The following is a 16,255-nucleotide window of genomic DNA, read 5'->3' on the forward strand; positions in this document are numbered from 1 at the left end:
CGACATACCGACGGCTTTACTACCAGGGAACTACTTACTTTGGCTTCCGCCCCCACCCTATCTTTTCGCACGTACCTCTCTTCTGTTTTTCTCCCCTACATCTGAGCCATGTATTTTCCAACCTCCCCCTCCTTTCCTCCCTTCTCATCATAGATGGCAAGGATGCCGCCATCGCGGTGGCCCACGGCGCTCTTCCTGCGGGGGAGGCGGAGGAAGTCCTGGTCCGCTTTGCCATGCGTCAGGTGTCCCTCCCTTCCTCCCTTTCTCCCCCCCTTCCTTCTTCCCTCCCGGCCAGCCCCACCCGCAAGTGCTATTCGACCCACTTGGCGTCTGTTGTGAGAGACGAGCTCATCTATCCCTCTGCTCTCCCTTCCTCCTCCCCCTCCTCCTCCCTTTGGCCACGCCTCGTCAGGGCGATGTTTTGGTCGCCACCACGCTGATCGAGAACGGACTCGACGTGCCCTCGGTCAACACGGTGGTGGTTGCGCAGGTGGGGAGGGAGGGAGGCGGGCACGCAGGGAGGAGGGGATAGTAGAAGAAGCGCAGAACGAGGGGAAGAAGGGGAAAGGGGAAAATGCGCGAGAAATTGTTTGGGAGGGGGACGGAAGGCGTAAAGTGCAAGCTTGAATACCACTCCAAGATAGAACAGGGTTGGATCCTCAGCACGGATAGGGCCTCTACCACCTGCCTTCCCCTTTCATCTCTTGCCTCTGTCAACCCCATCTGCCTCCTCAGGCCCACAAGCTCGGCCTTGCCTCTCTCTACCAGCTCCGTGGGAGGGTGGGTCGGAGCGAAAAGCAAGCCTTTGCCTTCTTCTTCCACCCTCGCTCGGTGCAAGGGGAGGGGAAGGAGGCGGGGAAGCAGGAAAAGGGAGGGAAAGGGGATCAGGAGAAGGCGAGGTGAGTTTGAAGGGAGGGAAGGAGGGGGCGATTAAGGAAAGCTTCGGTTGTAGAAGTCCATCTAGGACTACCGGAAAGAGGCCCTTGCGAGGAAAGAGCGAGCTGATGGTGATGGTGCACGTACCATTAACGTGCTTTCTCCCTCGATTCCTTTCCCCCCCTCGTTTTTGCCAGCGCGACGCACACCCAGTGGGACGACGAGGAGGACGACACAGAGATGGAAACGGCCGATGGTAATCTCGAATTGCTGTCTGCCAGGTACCCGCCTTCCCCTTCTTCCCCCTCCTCCACACTTTTCCCTCTCTCTCCCTCTCCGTTTCCCTACTCACACGCTATTCGCCGCCTTCCCTCCACCTTCTCTCCTTCCCCAGCCTCTCCTCGGATCCTGCTCTTCGCAAGCGTCAGCTCGCTCAACTCGGCGGCAAGTCCATGACCCAAGAAGCCGTGCAGCGGTAAGGCGATCTCGCTTCCTCTTCCTCCTAGCCCTCTCCTTTTTCTGTTCCCCGTCCATCCCGCGTGCCATTCTTCTTTACCCACTCGCTTCCCCTTTTTGCCCCCCTCCCCTCCTTCACTCCACCCACCCCTCAGACTCGCTGCCTTGAAGGAGTACAGTCACCTCCTCGGTATGGGGCCGCAACTTGCGAAGGCTGACTTAGCTATTCGCGGCGCCGGTAAGCACCTTCTATCTCTTTTTTTCCCCTCTTTGCGTCCTTCCTTTCCTCCATTTTATTTATTTCCTTTTCACTCTCACATTCTCAATTTGTGAAATTAGTGGACTACGAGCAATACGTCACAAAGGAATAGTCCCCTCCTTCGTCTTATTATCGCCCCTCCTCATCGATCTCTTTCTGACCGTTACCTCATCCATACCCCGCTCCTGCCCGTTCTTCCCTGCGTGCACTCTCCCTGACCCCAGGCGAAGTTCTGGGCTACGAACAGAGCGGGGATAAAGGCAGTGGCGTCGGGTATGACGTCTATATGAACATGCTGGCGGAGGCACTGGTTAAAGGTAAGGCTTCTATCTCTCTCTTCTCCCGTCGACTCCTCGCCTTTGGTCCCTTGGCATCTCCATGCCCCTCTACCTCCCTCTTATTTCTTCTCCTTCCCTCGGTTATTGCCCCATTATTACACACCTTCTCTCCTCGTTGCACCCTTGATGCTAGTCCGAGGCACAGCCATTGAACCCACGCCCTACACCGAGATCAACCTGGGGGACGGCTTGTCCAACGAACAAGGTCAGGAGGGAGCGAGAAAGGGAGGGAGGAAGGGAGGGAGGGAAGGAGGGAGGAAGATTGTGAGGTTTGGAGAAAGTTGTTTCATACGTTACCTTCTAGAGCATATTTTACCATTGTGATCAAATGTGTGTGCTTAAGGCAAGCTGTTTGGTCACTATCGCCGGATCAGCCTACGCCTAACATCTTCCTCACAAAGCTCGACTTTCCCCCCAAACTCCCCCTTTCGCTTTTCCTCTGTTCCTTCCAGTCCTATCCTCCTCCTTCCTGCCCTCTGCCTTCTTCCCCAATGAGAAGACCCGTACGGCTGAAATCGAGGAGGCTCGTCTCGCCCCCTCCTTCGAGAAACTTCGGGTAATGAATCTCTTACCCTCTCGTAATATTCCACCGTCATCTTGCCCTCCATTTGAATCCTGCTTTCAAGACATCAGGCTGCGCTGCCATTACTGTCCTCTGCTCTCACTCTCGTTACTTTTCGGATCTCAACACGTGCAACCTTTGCGCATGAATACCTCGAACCCTCGTCCTTCAACCCATTGCCTTCTCACCTGTTCACCTCGATTATGTCTTCTCTGCACCAGTCCCTTCAAAAACGATGGAGGGTCACCTACCACTGCTCGACCTCGCCTATGCCCCGGTCCGTCCGCCTTTTCTTCATCCGTCTGAACCTCCTCCTTGCCTCGCGTGTCCTCAGTGGGGAAAACCTAGTCCTGCTCAAGTCGAGTGGTAGGGGAGAGAGAGAGGGAAAAGAAGAGAGTGAGAGGGAATACGAGGGAGGGAGAGAGTGGCAAAAGTCTTTGACTTGGGTAGCCAAGAGCGAGTTTAAAAAGGAGAGAGAGCGTGCGGGCATGCCTTTCTTCTCCTTGTTTTCGTTCTTCTCACCGCGCGCAAAATCTTTGTCATATCATGCCTCGCTTGAAGCTCCTATTATTTCCACTTCTTGTCCATCTCTCTTTCATTTAAAGCAGCGGAGGGTCGCGCTCGTTTGGTGCTTGTGACACGCAATCTCCTCTCCTTTCACTGGGACGCTTTGTGCGGCGCCCTTCCTCCTTCTCACTTTTCTTCACGTCCTTCGGCCCGACCTCATCCCAATTTGCGGCGAAATGTCTATTTTCGGGAAGGGTCTATTGAGAACGGAGGAGGAAGGTTGGAAGAAGAGGAAGGAGAGGAGGAGGAAAAGAGAGACGGGGTGCCAAGAAAGGGAAAGCGAGGATGTATTGTTATGGAGCTTCGGGACGCATCAATGGCAGCAGAGACAGCCTTGGCAGTCTTATTTCCCTTCGCAGAGGTATGTGTGGACGCTCATACTACTGCGCTTCTTGTCCGGAAACCCATTTATATCATTTTCCCGTGCTGTTCGAGCCCTTCTATACAAACATGTTAACTGTTTCATCCTCTGTGGCAACGCAGGTCATTCTTAACCAACGAGAAAGCCTTGCGGAACGTATTGGTCAAGGCCGAAAAGGACAAAATAAAGCGGGTGGATAAAATGATGCAGGAAAATGTGATTTGACAATTTAAGTTGCCTTCACAGAAATAAAAGAGTAGGATGACGTGCAGTCAAAAGCACGGCAGCACAGGTCATATTTGTCACTATATAAAGTACGTTGGTTGATTTTTTTTTAAATGTATCATGTGTGACAAAACACTTACTTTTATTGTCATTGTTTGGGATAGTGTGAAATCGATTTTTCTCGATTGCGATAACTCCTTAATATCCTGCCGCTCATTTCTCGAGTGACACTATAAGTGATTCACGTCTAAGATTCGATCAGGAATTTCTGAGAGCAAATTTTGGAAGGAATGGCAATTGATCAGAGTTGAGCGTGCCAGACTATGTTCGGTGCGGAAAGGGAAAAATTTAGGAAAGCTTTCTTTTGCTTGTTAACTTTTTTCAAACTTTTGAATAGTCGTTGCAGAGCTGTCGAGAAAGGTGGGAGGTTTTTTCTTGTGGGCAGCACGATGATAAGCAGTTATTAGTGGCTCGATTTTCGCTGTCGTTGCGTGATTATTGTCTGGTGCATGGTATATCCAGCACACGATCTCGTCCTCCATACCTTACGTGGTCATCTTCCGAAGATGAGCCTGTCAGTAGGATTTTATTTGAACCCCGCTAACAACTGGTTGTCTACGACCTCACATCATCGAACACATAGCTATTAAAGGTTATTCACCTAAAAAATAATTAAATCGAACGCTATAGTAAGCTGAAGCATTCTCCTGCCTTTAAAAGATCGAATACAATGGCGACCCTTACAAAAAAGCGGATTGCGCTCCTCATCTTTACTGGAGCTCTGGGACTTTTCGTTATAACCGTAACAATGCTTTCCTCTTCGAATTCGTACCGAGCAAATTATTCGCTACGTCGACGTCAGCTCACTCAGAAGACAACGGTGCGTTCCTCCTCCAAGTTTACATCAATTTTGATAATGCATTGACATGAGCAAAGCTAAACGCTAGCGATTCAAACAAAATGACTCTCCACCTTTTTTTAATCATAAAAATAGGCGTTGGAACGCGTCGGCAAGGTATTAGAGCATGCTCTCAAACCCCGTATCGGTAAACAGAAAGGCCAGAACCTGGGTGGCGATTGGGTGCACAAAACTGTGGGCGATAGTGAAAGCATTTCCCGACCCAATCTTGATTTAATGAGAGCCGAAGAGCAGGCTGCGGTCCCAGCGAATGAGTCTGTGATCCACCTAGGAGGCGGCCTTCGTGACACTCCTTTTGTCAAGATTGTTCAGGTGATCAGGAAGGGAGTATTTACAGATCGCATATCGATGAAGTTTACCTCACGGGTAAGCTCTCCATCGTATTCCTTCATCACTTATTATCATGAACAAATATCTCGACAGGAAAATCCTGATGGCCGAGAGCCTGGGCATTCTCGGGTGCTCAAAATGGCTCCTCCAACATTTGCTTATGTGCCAGATCAGGTGATGCCAGTCACTCACACTGAGGACGACAATTCCAAAGCTATGCAGGACGACAAAGTAAGTTTAGCATTGCAGACGTACAAAGTATATCGAATTGAAATGCTTATGATATACCACATATATCAGCTACATATAAACCAGGACAAAAGTGCATCGGCTGTCACAGGCATTAAAGAACCCAAAACCGCGCTTGATAAGTCTCGCGGTCATGATGACATCGGCCACACGCACAAGCACGACTCGAAAAAGAATCATCAGCATAGCAATAAAAACAAAAAATATGTCAACCCTCTGGTGGTTGCTCAGCTATACACCAAAAAAAAGACAGCGCATGCTGCTCATCAGCTAGAGAAAGCGGTTCTCAAGGCGAAAGGTCATAAGTTGCATAAGAATCTTGAAAAGAAAGAGAAGGAGATCCACCGAGAAATCACAAAGGCTGCTAATGCTCATGTTGCCCACGTCAAGAAGACCAAAAAAGAACTGGAGGCACGGGCAGCACACGCCGCTCACGTTGCCAAGATGGCTCACAAAACCCATGGCAGCCACCATCGTGTACTCCAACGTCTCCAGAACCTATCCGAGGAAGACTTAGAAAAGTTGCGGATGATTGCTCGGTAAGATGCCCACACGAAGAGGGTCGATGTGGAAATCGTAATCGGAATCAATCGACAAAATGTCATTCTATGAAATTCATCCCTCTTTTCATATTCTCTCCTTGTTGCACACCATTATCTGTAGTGATGCCGCGCTCCAAGTTCTCAAGAATGCAGCCCGCGATGCAGGACTTGACAGCAACTTACTCGCAGACGCTGAAAAAGAAGCATGGAGTATGGATGACGTGACAGAGACGTACGACGAGGAGAAGGTCGAGGATGCATTGGCAACGCTTTTAAGCCTGGATGATTTAATCTTACTTGACAAGCCCGCCGTGTCCTTCCTCGATCGTGCACAGCAGCTCAACAGTACTGATGCCTCCAATACCATTGAGGACAGTGCGTCGCCCAATGATGTGCCTTTGATCCAAAGCATGCTCGTGGCGCTGCGTGATATGAATATGACTGCTACAGAAGCTGAGCGTTTGCGGTCTGATGCTCGAAGTGCGGCAATGCAAGCGATTCGGGACGTGGTGCGTGAGGCAGGTATGGACGAGCGTATCCAAGGCAACATGGAGCTTGAAGCTCTTTTCTCTAATATCGCCGCAGCGGCCGAATCTGTGAACCGCGAGGGGGCCGCATCATCATCCACTCCACCCACGGGTACCCGCAAGTTACTCCAGCTGGAAGGGGCTTTTGACGCAGAAGACGCAGAAATATGGGCAAATCGGCGTATGCTTGCAGAGCAGTGGTCGTCGAATAAGCCGGTCGAGTACGAAGATGAGGAGTGGGACACTTACTTTCCGGATCACAAAATTAACTATACCCCAAGCTATGAAGACTACATGACGTATGGCACCCACGGAAACAAGGGACAGCGAGAGTCGTATGGCGATTACTAAAGTAAAAACTTTGCTATCTGCTGGTAGGCCATAATAGGCAGAATGCTGAGAGGGGGTCGGAAAAGGTCAGGAACAGAAAATACATGCTGGCAAGACGGAGTGTTTAGCAGTTTCCAGGATTTACCTCAAGAAGGACTACAAAGGCTATGCCTAGTAAAGAGTGTAAGAATAGCTCAAAATCCAAAGAGTATCATTTTTTGCCCATAATCGATTTTGAAAAATAGAACTTAAGATTATAGGGCCATATGTTTACAATTCGTCTCTTACACTCTGTCTATTGGTGCCTTTGACGCGTCAAACAACATGAGATGATGAAGAAGAGCGGCGATTTGCCATACAATTTAGTGTCATACCCCTGGTAATGTGCCTAAATTCCTGCAAGAATGGTGCGCAAATATTTTGATCAATCAAGACGAATGTGCAATGACGTTTAGAGTCTACATTTTCCGTCTCTTCCTAATAGATAGAGTTTACCTTGATCATTACATTGTCCTTGAGACGATTCTGAGGTTTTTTGCACTCTGACATAATTGAACAAAGAATTTTCTATTCAGAAGAGAAAGGAATGGCCTTTTGCAGCTCATGGTATTAAAGATGCAAATGTCCTACTGTTTATATGAATTCTCATGATAGCATAGAGAATGATTAAGTCCCAATTGTCTTCATTGATCGTGTCACGATGATCGTTTACTTAATGAGATTCAATTTTGGGGGTAGTTTTTGGACCAGTTACAGCTCAGTCTTCACTATCTACTTCACGTGTTTCATTTTCGTTTTTCATCGGGGCCTCCTCGGTCCTTGGCTTCATCCTCTTCTATTTTCCTCCCCTTCGCTCCAGCCTTGCTCGAATCCATTTATTGTATCTTCCAAAACCTCCACAAGGCGCGTTAACGGCCTAATCCACGAGTCTTTCCACTCTGTTTGAGGGAGAACCAGCCTTAAATGACGAACGTGCGAGGGTTTCGAATTAGAATCAGTGCTACCACTCGTGGACACATTTTCGGCAGAATTTGATGTTTGTTCAATGGGTAAGGCTATGATCGTACTAGTCTCAGAGGTATCTGTCGTCCTTTCACCTGCTATGATTATTGATTCATCCTCTGTTAAAGACGTGTTTGAGACAGATATGGCAGAGTGGACTACTGCGGGTCCAACTTTAGGAGATGAGTCTATGGATTGACTTTCGTAGCTCACGAAATTTTCTGATATTGGCTGTTTCTTGACTATTGATGACATAGGTGAGCTTTCATCCATTTCTTCTTGACCACGAACGTTGGAACGAGCATCGTAGATAGATGTCTTCTGCATGCTATAATCATTGACTGTCATTACCACAGTAGTAATAATGCCCATAAGTACTGCCATTGCCAACGCAAGAAAAAGAATGGCATTTCGAGAACTATAGTTTTGGGACAGTGATGGCGTTGAATGACTTGTAGACGCCTCGAGGCTAGGTATTTGGACCTTTGAAGATTCGTGGATGGGCGTTGCCCTGTCGGAGCCATCTTGGTGCTGCTTTACTGAACATCCATCCACAATAAAAACTATTTCATCGTTTTCCTCTTCACTTGCAGAACTATAAGCAGAGCTCAAATCTCCCCTCCAATCTGTGCCTTTAACATCGTGTAAAGGTTGATAAATGCGGGAAGTGAAAGTGTAACTATGCCCATCTTGCGAGGAGGCCGCTTCTTCAGAAGCAGAATTATTCCGCATCGTAACTGTCTTGTGCGATTGTTGGGTCAGAACGATGAGATATTTGTTGCATCTATGCAGCCCGGCAACAAGTAACGCGATAATAGGAAAAAGTAATCGTGCATCATGAACGCGTAACAGTTGAGAAACGGTCGTGTGAACGTTTGAAAACCTAACGGCCTTCCCCCTTCTAATACTCGTAGCGCAGGCTTTGAGCATCATGAGGCTGAGGCGGCGGCCGCCACCCTAGGTGTTTATGTTAGAAATGGGAAATATACTCACTTTTAGAGTGTATGATATCTAGTGCTTTAGTTACAATTTCGGATATGGAAATTATTAAATAATTGAAATTTTGGGGCTGCATGACTTGACCATGTTTCGCTGCTCCACTTCCAGAGCAAAAGTGAAGGCGTATCGTCAACCAAACAACGTCTTGGGCTTAGCCTACATTATCACATGGCAAAATGTACGGTTTCTAGACTATCACTAGCTTTAAATAATCGCATGTTACGCTGCATTTGTTGCATTGGGTATGTTGTCCCTGTAAATAAGTGGTCTCTTCATCACTCGCCAGGACACAGATGTTTTCAAATTGTTAGCCTGTTGGAGTATTCAGACGCACCCCTGGAAAACGATGGTGTCGTATTTAATCAAGGAGCAACATAGGCGGTCTATCGTCGGCCGCTGCGTACCGATTCTCATATTCCTAATTCTCTCTCGCGTCGTCTTGAGGTGAGTTGTTCAACTCTTTGTGTAGCAGGAGGGACGATGTAATGATCTTTGATTTTGACAAGATTTATTTTCTCTCCTTAATCTCGCGTTTCCACGTGTACGTATCAGTAATTCGGCTCCAGGTTTGGATTCTACACACCTTGAAGAAAGGGAGATAGATGCGATTCCTTCTGACTCTGCTCCTGCTCCCTCTGCTTCGTTCCTCGACCTTTCTCACGAGGAGAAAGCAGCCCTCTTTCCTTTCCCCCCATTTCTTCCTCTCTGGGCTGATACCCCTGTCGCACCCATTATTGAGAGTGAGGGCGAGCATGGATGGGATCATGGTAGCTCTGCCAAAACCTCCTCCTATGACACTTCGTTTTCAAACAACCATGAAGAGAATACCTCTAGCTCCTCCCAGCCCGACGGAAATATTTCCTCTCGATCCGAGCGATCCCGCTGGCGTATGGAATCACGCTATGCCGATCTTGCGATTGCAAGCAGTGAATACCCATTCTGTGCCTGGGACGCGACCACGGATGAAAGCATCTACACGCCCCTACTTCTCGACCCCAATGCAGTATATCAACCTCAGTTGTTATCTTTCGCAGCACATCCCCACAGGGTTTACAAGGTTGTAAGCTTCAAAAGCTCGTCGAGAAAAAAGAATGCGGGCAGTAGTTTTCAAAGGTCGCTCCATGCTGTCCTTACCACGCTCTTCCCCCCACTCTATGCGAACACAGATCTCAGCTTCCTTCCCTCGAGTCGTGTACTTCTCCTACGAAACCTACTCTTTGCGGGGTCATCCGCTAACCTCCCTCCCCGACCTTCGCATCGATCCTTCGTGGGGCAAGAACCCATACAGGGAGGAGACGACAGAAGAGGGGGCCGGGACGTACGAAATCTACGTGACAAGAGATGGTAATCGAAGAGAGGCAAGAGCAGAAGCTCGAATGCCCATATCAAGTAAATGCCAACCCCAATCTTTGCCCGAATGTGCTCTCACCAGGGAACAAGGGTTGGCCAAACGAAGTTCGGGGTCTAAGTGAGGATCACACCAACGCGACGCAGGCGGCTTTTTCCCGCGTAATGGTGCGCAGGTGGAGTGCTGGTCATTGGGGGACATATGCCAAAAACGGGCCAAAAGATTCCAAAGCCAGCTGGAGGGCGTTTTATTAATCTTCACCTAAAAAGCTATTTTCTTCTCATCCCACCTCAGGACTTCGTGGACAATCTATCCGTTGTAATGCTGCGTCTGTACACCACTGAGCAGCCTCCCAGCGTGTGGGGAGGGGTGGATCGGCCCGTGATATCGTACACTGGTGAGAGAATAGGAAGATAAAGGGACGGGAAGCTACGGTCTGGCATGGGCGAAGTCTACAAGATAGATTTTGGAAAATTTGATGCCGTGTGACTGGATCCATTTTCACTCAAAGTTTCCGAGCACATAGAGGTTGTCTCACTTATTATTCCATTTTCAAATTATTGTATTCCCTTCTATTCCTTTCTAGATGACTTGGGCCAGACCTGGAAAGAACTGCAACCGTGCTCAGACACCACTCGCTACCAGTTCAACAGAGCGATGAGACAAATCGGTAAGAGGCCTTGAAGAGCAGTTGGAGCGAGAGATAGCGTGAGCGACCCAATGTCGAGCGGGAAGAAGATTTGCAACGCAATGAGCGATTATTTGACTTCCTGTATGCTTCAAGAATGGATAGGAAACGAAGGAGGGAAATGAACTTGGTCGAGGATGAGGAACAACGGAGTTGTGTGAAAGGGGAGTGAAATTTGTCCAGTTCAAGCGAATAACAATTGTTGCAAAATTGTAATGGCAATGAAACTGTGTGATTTTAACCCTCAGTCACATTCTTACTCCTTCCAAAGGTTGGACCGTCTACGATTTCCGCTACCTGATTTATCATTCTCAATGGTATCGACTACGATCCTGTCACCTGCTGTCAAAGAGGGAGGCGGATCATCCAGCTCTCTTTCCTGATGTTAATGTCCAGGTTGTTGACAGCGGTGCGAGTTATGTGCCCTTCGCGAATTTTGATTCGAATTATTTGTATTGGTGTACGGATGGCGAGCAGGTAAGGACGTGTCCTTGCTCTCCTTCCCGTCAAGCTTTTCCTCCTTCCGTCGTTGATGAAGTTCTTTTCTACACTTCGTCGAATCGTTGCAGTTGGGTGGAAACTTTGTTATGGTTATTGAAGGTACTGCGCCGCTGACAGCCACGGGCCTTTTTGAGGGGCCTCGGCCTGTTTGGAATGTCACCAATTACAGCACCAGGTGAGAAAAGAAAGGTTGCAACACGAGCGATGAGGGCCATCATAAATTTATGGATCAAAATAAGAGTTGATTCATAAATTTTTTTATAGAATTCTTTTTATTCTTATGATCTGCATCGTTAATCAGTGCAGCTTAGGCTCCAAAATCCTAGTGTTAAATCTTCTTCCTGTCTCTCTCGCTTCCTCCCTTTCCTTCGAGATATTGGAGTTTCGCTGCCGCTGACGTCTTTGTTCCTGGTCCGACTTACTCAAGCTTGACTGCCCAAGACATGGAGAATTTCTACGGAAAAGGATGGGATAGAAGATATAAAATCGTGGGCGCGACGTCGATAGATATTGTCAAGGTCAGTACCTTTGGAGCCGATTCTAAATTTGTACAGCTTCCCTTTATTTGGGGTCCCTTTCTTTCTCTTGCCATCAGTCCCACCAATGCCAAAATTTAAACCTTTCAATTTTGCCTCGACACCCTAGGCCTGCGGACTAGATGATCCCCATGCTCTATTTCTTCCTTACAAGAATGAGCTCATGAACAACAACCCCCCAGCTGTCCCGGCAGTAATCGAAAGAGAAATGCTCGCCCGTCACATGGCCATGGGCTTGCCTTCAGATAAACAGTCAATTGAATACGTCACATCTAATTGCGGAAAGGTGTGAAGGAGGGTCTTGGAGTAGGGAAAAAAATAGAAAGAAATGCATGATTACAGGCATACGAATCGGTTGATATGTCGATAAGGGATGTTAGAAATTGGAATATGAAGCGCCTTCTCTTTTCTGAGTCGTCCATAATCCCTTTTTTTAGGAAAACAAATGTTTAAGCATCGATTTCATGAAAGCATCCCTTGGAGATCAGTATCCCTCCCTGCAGGTACGTGTTTTTCTCTTCCTTCTTCCCCTCCCTAGATGACTTTGGAAAGCGCATACCTCTCACACTTCCTGTGCATTCATCTTGTACTTCAGGTTTATACGTGTGACGTGGCTACTGGAATCAAGACCCCTTTCGTCTATCAACCTTACAGAAGAGATTACATTCGCACATAGGACAAGATGTGGCAGCATGTTGAAGTAGCTAATAGGGTGCGAAAACAAACGACAGAGAAAGTAGGATTGATTTTCCAAAAGGCTACGAGGGATGCTCAGGATATTGCATTCAAGTTTACGCAATTGAATCAAGATAGTTCTAATTCAGTAGAGCTGCGAGGATGATAGATTATTCACGTACAACATGTCCGAAATGCAAGTTGAAGAAGTCGATTCTCAGATCTTCGTAGACACTATGAATGAGTTCATCCTATTTTGGAAATGCATGATTACTTTTTTGCGTTCCTTTCCGATAATATATGGCATAGATTATGTCGGATGCATGTCGAATCATGTTCTTGGTTTTAAGCGTCGCGTGGATTATTTCCTAAGGTTCTCAGACCAAAATTTGCATCCGCTTTCACGACGTTTGCCCCTGTAGACTTGGACTCGTTCATGAAGATCCACCAACCATCCACGCACGACCCTCCTTCATTTGGATCCGCCCTTCCATCATAATCCCGTTCGATGCGCTCCCCACTAGCAAGAGTTTTCGGTATCGTGGATCGATTGGAGATCTTGTGATCAAACAAATTATTATAGAAAAAAGGGAAGAAAGTAATTAATGTGATCAGTAGGGGGAAACCGACACAAAGACATATTTGGATAGCAAGAGCCGGTAATTGTTTATGAGGATTCACTGCCATGTCCTCCATTTCCTGAAATATTATTATTACTTACTTGTTTCCAACAATCAGACGTGACGAACAGAAGCCCTGAACAAGAAATGACTTTCCATTAAGTATCAAAGAATGTAAATGCTGATAGCCCTCATCTTCAATCGGCATCCCTTACCTTCTTCTGTTGTCTGTGGACAAGCTGTCCTCAGTTTGATGTAAAGGTCCCCTGAAAGGAATGATGCAACCAAATTTCCGCCCTCATACGTGGCACCTGCATTAGACCACCAGTTGTAGCCTTATGAACAGATAATAAAATAAAAGAGCTTGTCATTTATCATCGAAGACGTTATTACTCTCGTTGATCGAAGAACCAATTCTACGGTCGCCTTTTGAGAAAACCAAGCAGAGAAGACCAAGTATGGCGCGAACGAGGATATCACATACCGTTGTTTGCGACCTCATTGCCCATCGCGAGGGCGTATCTTGTCCACGTTCCCTCTACCCTTTCTGCCTTACTTCCCGCTACCCGCAAAGACTTAGAGGTGCGCTCGACAGAAGACGCTCTTTCCTCTACCGGCCTAATTTCCTTTTTCCGCTGCCCAGGAATGTCGAGGCTGTCGGTCGCTTTAGGAATGAGGATAGGTCTTTGCAAACCTTGAACAATCTCTTTCAGGCGGGTTGGGGTAAGGCCTGTGGAAATGATTTACAAGTGATGTCCATTCGTCACGTGATTTGAATGCTTTTCGCAAGACTTTACTTTTGTTGTTATCCCCACCATCATAGCAATGTTTCCGACTTACCCTCTCCCTCCTTGACCACGAGCCCCCCAGGCTCTGATGGTGCCCCCGGATTGAGGCCGAAATAGGCCATACCGTATTCGATATTAACTGATGAATAAGTGAAGGGAGATTAGGTATAAGGAAAGGCATGATTGTGACAATATATCGAAGAAGGAATGAATCGGAAGATGATAAAGACCTGGATTGTCGCCATTGTTGAAGACGAGGTAGGTACCCTCGAAGACAGGTGTAGTGCCCTGAAAATTAAGATAGACAGAAACGGATATTTGCTTCATTAAGGATAGTTTTATTATCCTTGAGTCTCATTCGCGATCCATTACCTTGTCATGGTATGCGTAAGTCTGGTACGGGTACGCCTCAATCTCTACATCGCCAAGACCTGCGGCATCCCAGCATGCTTGGGTGACCTTGCCAGGTGCAGAAGCACAATGAACTAGAAGGGCCTTCAAATTTAAAGATTCAAGGGGAAATATCATTTCAGTGTGGAAAGACAAAGTAGGACATACTTTGAAATGCAACCAGGCAGTAGTGTCCAATCGGAAGAAGAGAAAATGACGAAATAAGAAAGGATTTATGAGAAAAGAAGCGCTCACTTTGAATTGATCTCCAGAAAGAAATGCGAGCTGGGTATTGGCTTCCTCTGCATACTCTGCATAGAAACCAGCATCCGTCACGTAGCACTGCAGGCAAGGAAAAGCGGCAAAGTCCTTGACCCATCCTGCACCAAAAAAAATAGGAACGGGAACGAGAGGATGAAAATTGAGAAATTCAATATCCATTTGCTATTTTTTTGCATCATATCTACAATATTTCAATCATAATTTATCTTTTTTGACGACTTACCATCTGTCAGGAGCTCAACGGGAGCTAATGATACGGGGATGGCAAAGGTGTACTCTACGCGTTGTTGTTTGTACAATAACTCCGGAAATATGTTTCCATCGACCACTAGAGTTGTCGCTAATGTATTGTAAGGATTTCCAGACGCCGTTCGGTTGAAATGAACCGCTGTGTTGCTGCTATATCCTTGTACCGGTGTGATTGCTCGTAAAGAATGTTGAAGCCTCTGGGCAGTAGTACTTGTATTCAGAGTTATCAAGAAAAATACCACAAGAAGGTGATGGACGACCATCATGATCGACGTGTGAGATCTTTGACGCCGCTAACCACGGCTTAAACCCTGGAGAAAAAGTGCCACTGTGGTGGCTGATTGATTCAGAGACGGAAGCGGAGTAAATTTGGAGGTCCGCAGATACTTGTCCAACCTCCCCTCGTACAAGAATCACAGAGAAGGACCCATTATAGAACTCCAAAAATAAGTCAGCAATGCTTTGACTCCTTCATTGAAAGACTGGGCAAAATTGCAGTCAACATACAATTCCTACGTGGACAGTAAACGCTCTCACCACTCGCTCGAGCCAGATCCGAGAGACGTCGAAACCCGCTAACGGCCAACTTCAACTTGTTTCGAGCCTTCCACTTGAACAAGGTTGGAGGGGAATTTAATTATGCTTGGTGGGCGGCTCGAATATAGTTATATAACCCAGTTTAATGCCTGTGTCCCTATTTCAACTACTTCTTTAAATTGTGTTTTTCTCACGGTTTGCTTTCTAGCTCATGACTTACGTAAGCTTGTCAACTCAGTTACTTCCCCTGCATACCTACAGAATAGCAATGATGAGGCCCCTCATCCTGCACTGTGCTTTGATAATCGCATTGACGCTTTATCCTGGTGTTTTTATGCATTCGTCATCCACTTCTGCAATTATATGTGCTGCCACTACCGGAGATGGGGATCAAGGCGCAGTGACTGAAGTTCCCCATCGATCCTTGTGGGAACTTTCAGTGGTTTGGGACAAAGTTGGACACTTCGTGGCTCGACTAATATCTGGATATATCAGTCCAAATGATGATTGCCTTAAGGGTAAAATTCAGGGATCGAGTGACGCACTTAAGGAAGCAACTCCACTTGCTGGTAACGAGAGCATGACTGTTCAGAATCCGTCACGTAATGACTCCGTACCAATGAGAACGCACCGTCTTGAAAATCGTGAACTTGGTTTGATCAAAGAAGAATCTGATATGGAGCAACGCAAACGTGCTTTGAAATGGATGCAGATCTCCAGAGCCAAAGATGTAATTAATCACGAGCGCGTATGGGCTACTTTGAATGAAGATAAGCATGACATGGAGACCGCAAATGTCGTTACCAGCTCGCAGCAAGAAGAATCGGATGATCTACAGAATACCCGTCAAACCTTTCAAAACTCGCAACGGCCAGTATTAGTGGGAGATCTAGTAGAACATTATTCCTCCACTAGCACCGTCATGCAAGACATTCCCGATAGCACAGGCGAGAAACAATACGCGCAAGACACGCACAAGATTCTCCAAAGTTCCGATGAAACTCCTAAGCCCTCAGAGCAGCCTACAACTAAAGAGCAAGACTCAACAGGGAACGTGGACGATTCGTCCTCTATTCTAACAACGGCAGAGGGTCATACC

General features: G+C 47.1%; 2 protein-coding genes across 2 annotated transcripts; one reads left to right on the forward strand and one right to left on the reverse strand.

The window, feature by feature from the left end:
• Nucleotides 1-10,034: 10,034 nt before the first annotated feature.
• NGA_0119400 (uncharacterized protein) lies at nt 10,035-10,277 on the forward strand (the record flags this gene model as incomplete). Its single annotated transcript, XM_005855290.1, has 2 exons — nt 10,035-10,057; nt 10,185-10,277. Coding segments are annotated over exons 1-2 (96 nt in total), but the record flags the coding sequence as incomplete, so codon positions are not given.
• A 2,195-nt stretch (nt 10,278-12,472) lies between these two features.
• NGA_0119500 (uncharacterized protein) lies at nt 12,473-14,966 on the reverse strand (the record flags this gene model as incomplete). The annotated part of the gene is made up of 8 exons (XM_005855291.1): nt 14,594-14,966; nt 14,071-14,193; nt 13,929-13,986; nt 13,751-13,837; nt 13,395-13,640; nt 13,126-13,245; nt 13,012-13,046; nt 12,473-12,541 (listed from the first exon to the last, which is right to left on the reverse strand). Coding segments are annotated over exons 1-8 (741 nt in total), but the record flags the coding sequence as incomplete, so codon positions are not given.
• Nucleotides 14,967-16,255: the final 1,289 nt, after the last annotated feature.

This window comes from Nannochloropsis gaditana (genome assembly GCF_000240725.1).
Source record: "Nannochloropsis gaditana CCMP526 unplaced genomic scaffold scaffold237, whole genome shotgun sequence".
In the NCBI taxonomy this organism is placed as follows: Eukaryota; class Eustigmatophyceae; order Eustigmatales; family Monodopsidaceae; genus Microchloropsis; species Microchloropsis gaditana.